Raw genomic sequence first — 7,535 nt, forward strand, 5'->3', positions numbered from 1 at the left:
TCCAGAGGCGTCCGACCGGTTGATCAAATGGATAACGGAGCTCAATGAGTTCGATATCCAATATCAGCCCCGAACGACCAACAAGGTGTAGTCCTTGGCTGATTTTGTCACGGAGGTACGAAACCCTGAACTCGACTCGATCTGGAAAGTATATGTGGATGGGTCGTCCACCCGGCAGGGTAGTGGAATCAGCATATTGCTTATCTCCCCACAAGAAGAGCGGGTATAGCTGTCCGTTCGACTAGAGTACTAGACAACTAACAATGAAGCTGAGTACGAGGTAATTATAGCCGGCCTATAAGCAGCTCGACATGTCGATGCCGGCAAGGTTCTTATCCACTCCGATTCTCAATTAGCTGCTCAACAGCTAATTGGGGCATTCGAGATTAGTAATACACGGCTCAGGTTGTACGCCAAAGCCTTCGAAAAGATGAAGGCAAATTTTTAGGACGTAATCATCTAGAAGATCCTTCGAGTAGAGAACCATGTAGTGGACGAACTGACCAAATTGGCAAGCTCACTCTCACCAATCGGCATTACGCAACCGATTGAGCAAGTATCTTTGGTGGCGCACGTCGATCGGATGGAGGGGCTCATTTTGTTGGTTGCTACTTGGAAAACCTAGAGGTTCCACTGTACAAAAATTTTGTACAAAGGTCTGAACCTTTTCCTAGCTACCATGTGTTCTTTTAAATTAAATTTTGGATCGCCTGCGGAACTTAACACGTTTGATCCAAAACTTAATCTATTCGTTCTTTTAGGTTTTGACTTGGGTCTCCTGCGGAACTTAACACGTTCGACCCAAATCACCTTAAGTTATTAATTCCATTAAATATTAATTTTCATAATTGGTTCCCAGTACTGACGTGGCGAGGCACATGGCCTTCTTGGATATGGGAGCAACCACCACCGACTAGACAAAACCTTTTATGGAAAGATAATATTTAATTTCCTAAAATAACTTTAGGTTAACCGAAAAGAACAATCAAATCACAAGGGAAAGAAAAACAAAAGAACACTATATCGAAAACAAATTCGAAACTCTAGAATCGTATGCCTCTTGTATTTAGTATTATTTCCAAAAATAACTAGTATGATGCGGAAACAAAAAATACTAGTTATACCTTTTAGAAAGACCTCTTGATCTTCTACCGTATTCCTCTTCTAACCTCGGACGTTGTGTGGGCAACGATCTTCCGAGATGAGAACCACCAAGCACCTTCTTCTTCCTTGTAAGTTTCGGCCATCAAAACTTCTTCTAGGATGAAGAGGTTTGGCCACCACCACCATGCTCCAAGGGATGCTAGAAACGAGGCTTGCTTTCTCTCCTTCTTCTCCTTCCTTGATCCGGCCACTAACAAAAGCTCCACCAAGAGATAAGTTTTGGCCAACAAGAGGAGAGGAGAGAAATAGGGCCATCCACACCAAAGAAGAAAAGAGAGGAAGAAAAAGAATAGAGTTGTTCACCATGAAGCCTCCTCTATCCCCTCTTTTATAATCCTTGGTCTTGGCAAATAAGGAAAAATTAATAAAACCTTCCTTAATTCTTTTGCCATGAAAAAGAAAAATTAATTAATTAAAAATTAATTTCCTTTTTCCAACTTATTTGGCCGGCCACCTACAATCCACAAATCAAAGAAAGTTTTAATTAAAACAAAAATTAAAACTTTCTAATTTGTTTCTAGAAATTTATAAAAATTTCTCCAATAATTTTATCCCTTCATGATTGGTTAATAAAAAGGAAATTTTATAAATTAAAAATTTTCTTTTAAACATGTGGATAAAAAGAAAGTTATCTCTAAAAATTAAAATCTCTTTTAATCTACAAATAAGGAAAGATATCAAATCTTTTCTTAATCTTTTGTAGAAACTTATAAAAGAGAATATTTAATTTTAAACTCTCTTTTAAATCATGAACATGATTAAAAAGGAAAGTTTTCTTAAAATTTAAAATCCACCTTTAATCAACAAATAAGGAAAGATTTCAAATTTTAAACTCTCTTTTAAACATGTAGATGATTTACAAATAAGGAAAGTTTTTACCAAAAATTAAAACCATCCTTTTAAACTACAAATAAGGAAAGAGATTAATCTCTTCTCTTAATCTTTTGTAGAAAGTTATAAAAGGAAAATTTTAATTTTTAAACTTTCTTTTAAAATCATGATATCCACATAAGAAATAATTTTAATAAAAATCCTTTTTAATATTCTAGTGGCCGGCCACCTAAGCTTGGGACCCAAGCTTTGGCCGGCCACCTACATGGCTCACCCACTTGGTCTTGGCCGGCCCTAGCTTGGGTTCCAAGCTAGCTTGGCCGGCCCCATTGGATGGGTAAGAAGGTGGGTATGCGGTGGGTATAAATCTCTATATACTAGAGGCTACGATAGGGACCGAGAGGAGGAATTGGTTTTGGTCTCCCGATGAAATTAAGCATCCCGTGTTCGCCCCGAACACACAACTTAATTTCATCAATAATAATTCATTCCACTAAAGAACTATTATTGAACTACCGCACCAATCCCAAATTACATTTTGGGCTCCTTCTTATTATGAGTGTGTTAGTCTCCCTGTGTTTAAGATAACAAATGTCCACTAATTAAGTAAGTTACTGACAACTCACTTAATTAATATCTAGCTCCAAAAGTACTACCACTCAACTTCATCGTCATGTCGGACTATGTCCACCTGCAGGGTTTAACATGACAATCCTTATGAGCTCCTCTTGGGGACATTCTCAACCTAGATCACTAGGACACGCTTCCTTCTATAATCAACAACACACTATAAGTGATATCATTTCCCAACTTATCGGGCTTATTGATTCATCGAACTAAATCTCACCCATTGATAAATTAAAGAAATAAATATCAAATATATGTGCTTGTTATTATATTAGGATTAAGAGCACACACTTCCATAATAACTGAGGTCTTTGTTTCTTTATAAAGTCAGTATAAAAGAAACGACCTCTAATGGTCCTACTCAATACACTCTAAGTGTACTAGTGTAATTATATAGTTAAGATAAACTAATACCTAATTACACTACGACCTTCCAATGGTTTGCTCCTTTCCATTATGGTCGTGAGCTACTGTTTATAATTTATAAGGTACTGATAACATGATCCTCTGTGTGTGACACCACACACTATGTTATCTACAATATAAATTAATTGAACAACTTCATTTATCATAAATGTAGACATTTGACCAATGTGATTCTTATTTCTAGATAAATGTTCATACCAAAAGCTAGGCTTTTAGTATACACTCTAACACATTTTCCCTAGCGATTGGAGAACGCCCATAGCAGAGTTTTTACGATCAGGATCTACGTCGTCCGATCGGGAGGAAGCCCGCGTATTGAGAAGAAGAGCTAGTCGTTTCACCCTAGTCGGGGACCAGCTCTACAAGAAGGCCTTCTCCAGGCCATTGCTTAAATGTGTTGGATCGGAGGATGCTGACTATATACTGCAAGAAGTACACCAAGGCTCCTGTGGAGGGCATCCGGGCGGTCGGTCGCTAGTGAGGAAGATTCTGTTGGCCTGGTACTTCTGGCCGACTTTACAGGAAGATGCCGCTCGGACAGTAGTTAACTGCCTGTCCTGCCAGAAGTACCACCACCTCTCCCACCGGTCGACTGAAGAGATAAGGCTTCCACTGTGTCGTGCCCGTTCGACCAATGGGGCATGGATATTGTGGGACCCTTCCCCATGGCGACCGGGCAGTGAAAGTTTTTGCTCGTCGCGGTAGACTACTTCTCCAAATGGGTTGAAGCTGAGCCGCTGGCGAAAATAACTAAGCAGATGGTCCAAAAGTTCATCTGGCAGTATATCATCTGTCGGTTCAGCATTCTGCATCGACTCGTCTCAGACAATGATAGACAGTTCATCGGATGGAAACTCAAAGAGTGATGCAAGAAGTATGGCATCCAGCATACCTTCACCTCTGTAGCATACCCTCATAGCAACGGACAGGATGAAGTCGCCAATCGGGAGATCTTGCTGATTTTACGAGTTTGGATCGACCACATCGAAGGGAACTGTTGGATCGAAAAGAATTTAGATATCTCCACAATGGCATGATATTGTCCACTTTGGGCGTAAGCCCTCATGATTTTGCTCTTGTGCTCTCCCCAAAAGGCCTCATGCCAAATGGAGATATCTTTCTCTTATAAACCCATGATCTTTCCCATGTGTTTTCAATGTGGGACTATGTTTGCAACCTTGCAATCCTAACAATCCCCCCCTCAAACAAAGGACCACAGGCTTCCCATGTCCGATCCTCGACCCACCAGGTCTTCCTGCCCCTCGGTCCACCCGACCTACTAGGGCTTCCTTGCCTAGCCGCAACTAGGACTTCCTGAAAGGTGGAGCCGTACTGAGTTGGATGAAAGGTGTGCCAATGTAATTGAGGTGTACTCTCCATTTTTCCTGTTTCCTTTGAGTGCAGGATTGAAATGAAAAATGGAAGGTTACCAAAATTCTCGTCGAGCGGCGACATTAAACTCAGGTCTCCATCGACGGTCGAGTGACGACCTTAAACCCCGGTCTTCACCAAATCGTCGAGCGGCAATGTTAAACCTAGGTCTCTATCGATGGTCGAGCGGTGACCTTAAATCTGATCTTCACCAAATCGTCGAGCGGCGACATTAAACCCAGGTCTCCATCGAGGGTCGAGCGGCGACCTTAAACCCTGGTCTTTACCAAATCGTCGAGCGGCGACGTTAAACCCAGGTCTCCATCGACGGTCGAGCGGCGACCTTAAACCCCGGTCTTCACCAAATTGTCGAGCGGCAACGTTAAACCCAGGTCTCCATCGACGGTCGAGCGGCGACCTTAAATCCTAGTCTTCACCAAATCATCGAGTGACGACGTTAAACCCAGGTCTCCATCGATGGTCATGCGATGACCTTAAACCCCGATCTTCACCAAATCATCTAGCGGAGACGTTAAAACCTAGAGTTGAGCGGCGACTATAAACCCCAGAGTTGAGCGACGACTATAAACTCTAGGGTCAAGCAGCGACCTTAAACTCCTGCCTTAGAAGACCATCGAGCAGCGATGTTAAAATCTAGAGTCGAGCAGCGACTATAAACCCCTGAGGTATGATCCTAGCGAATCTATCAATAATGAAAGTATGGTCGTAATAACCGATCGGGACTATACAACCAAATACTAGCAAAAAGACAGCATATGAAGAAAAATCACAAAAAGATTTCATTGATAATAAGTCAAACACTGCCGAGTGACAGGAATATATTCAGAGCTTCCAAAATTATTCTCTACAGACCCCTCGCTCACTCGATATAGTCGAGGAGCTGGACGTGGTTAACATCGATGTCAGACAGGGCTTCGAAGACGTGGTCGTTCGTCTTCAGCTAGCTGAGCGTCGCGTCGATGACCAGCTCAAACGATCGTACAATCCGATTGGTCGCCTTTTCTAGAAACTAGTCTGAGCGGAGGTATTGTTGCCTCAGGACCGCAAAGCGACCCGGTTCAGCCTCCTGGTAGGCCGTTAGTGCAACGCGGGAGGCCTCCAGATCCTCTTCAAGGCGCTTCACTTGATCTTGAAGCTCCGCCTCCTTAGCCGAATGGCTCTCCCGCTCGGCAACCAAGGAGTTCTTCGCATTCTTGAGCTTCTCGGCCAATTGTCGAGCCTCCTTGTTCTTCTGTTCCAGGTCGTCGATGGCCCGTTGTTTCCTTGTGAAAGCCAGATTGAGTTTCCGGTCGTAAGTCTTTAATTGCGCCTCGATCTGGCCCAGCCTATTAGCCTGGTCAGCCGACTTCTGTTGCTCTGCCGATAGAAGTTGTTGAGCCTTTTCCAGGTCGGCCTGCAGGCGAGCGATCGGTGGCCCCTGGGAGGAGGAGGCTTCTCCGGAAATCTTGAATTTCTTTAGCTCGTCCTCCACTTGAGCCAGTCGCTGGCACATGGCAATGTTCTCCACCTAGAACTGCAAGCAAGTATTAGTGTCGATCGGAGGTAATTCATGAATTGATAGTTGAGAATACTAACCCCGGTGGATATTTCTAGATAACTATCGACGAGCGCGCCAGGGGGTTTCACCACCGCTCATGCCCTTGCTTCCTCCCAGATATGAACGAGTCGGCCACGAATATAGACCTGATGCTAGGGAGAGCTGGGCTAGTCGCCCAACGCAAGAAGGTCCTCCGTCGGCAGGCGAAGCATAGCGATGATGGATCGTCGCCCGCTCAGCGCCGATTGAGAAGAGGTTGTCAGGCCGAAAGCTTGGGCAGGGGGGCTGGAAGAATAACGGATCGTGTTATCTTCCGCCTAGCCGGAGGCAAGGAAGTGATCGGCCGAACGGCGAGCGACTCTGGTAGCTCAGCCAAAGAAGGAGTTCGGTTAGAGGAAGTAGCCTCCATTGTTGCGAGAGCGGCTGGAGATGGGTGCCTCCCCCTGTGGAAGCTTGTACGATCGAAGTGGTGGAGTGAGAGGGCGCGTCCGTCCGGCGTCTCTTTCGAGTAAGTGGAACCTCATCGTCCGAGGACCCCGAGCCCTCAGTATGGACGACGGGTGGCACTTCTTGGACCGAGCGTGGGTCAGCCGCCCTCCTACGTTGGGCGTCCGTTCGGCTGTCCCCTCAGCCACAGTTGGGGTTTCCCCAAGTGTACCCTCCTGTGAGCCGACAGGGGTCAAGCCGAGCCTCTCCATCTCCTTGGCTGCAGCTGCATCAATCTCGGCTTGCTTGGCCTTCATTATGCCGGCTGCCCAAGTGCGCATCATGACGTCGGCTGCAAGAGAAGAAAAGAATCAGTTAGACTCAAAGGAAGAAGGTTGAGACATTTCATACCTAGGCTGCTCGGGAGCTTCGTTCGGGTCGGACTCAGCCTGAACACATACATCATGCCCTCCGATAACAACTTATGAATGTCGAACTTCAGGCCGGCCAGCATGTTGGCAGCATGGAGGTAGTACGGTTGGGTCTTGTACTTCTTCAAGTTCGGTTGAGGGGGATGTTAGGATGTATACTAAAAGCATAACTTTTGGTATAAACGTTTATCTAGAAATAAAAATCACATTGGTCAAATGTCTATATTTATGATAAATGTAGTTGTTCAATTAATTTATATTGTAGATAACATGGTGTGTGGAGTCACACACAGAGGATCATGTTATCAGTACCTTATAAATTATAAACAGTAGCTCATAACCAAGATGGAAAGGAACAAACCATTGAAAGGTCGTAGTGTAATTAGGTATTAGTTTATCTTAACTATATAATTACACTAGTACACTTAGAGTGTATTGAGTAGGACCATTAGAGGCCGTTTCTCTTTTATACTGACTTTATAAACGAACAAAGACCTTAGTTATTATGGAAGTGTGTGCTCTTAATCCTAATATAATAACAAGCACATATATTTGATATTTATTTCTTTAATTTATCAATGGGTGAGATTTAGTTCGATAAATCAATAAGCCTGATAAGTTGGGAAATGATATCACTTATAGTGTGTGTTGTTGATTATAGAAGGAAAATGTGTCCTAGTGATCTAGGTTGATAATGTCCC

The 7,535-nt window shown here is 43.8% G+C and overlaps 1 protein-coding gene across 1 annotated transcript; it reads right to left on the reverse strand.

The window, feature by feature from the left end:
* Nucleotides 1-5,449: 5,449 nt before the first annotated feature.
* On the reverse strand, nucleotides 5,450-5,932 carry LOC122010947. Its single transcript, XM_042567408.1, has one exon. The coding sequence runs from the start codon at nucleotides 5,930-5,932 to the stop codon at nucleotides 5,450-5,452; it is 483 nt and encodes a 160-aa protein (XP_042423342.1).
* Between the last annotated feature and the right edge of the window lie 1,603 nt (nucleotides 5,933-7,535).

This window comes from Zingiber officinale, chromosome 8A (genome assembly GCF_018446385.1).
Source record: "Zingiber officinale cultivar Zhangliang chromosome 8A, Zo_v1.1, whole genome shotgun sequence".
Taxonomy (NCBI): domain Eukaryota; kingdom Viridiplantae; phylum Streptophyta; class Magnoliopsida; order Zingiberales; family Zingiberaceae; genus Zingiber; species Zingiber officinale.

Coding starts and splice junctions, on each gene's coding strand:
- LOC122010947 (XM_042567408.1), bottom strand. CDS start 5,932: ATGTGCCAGCGACTGGCTCAAGTGGAGGACGAGCTAAAGAAATTCAAG.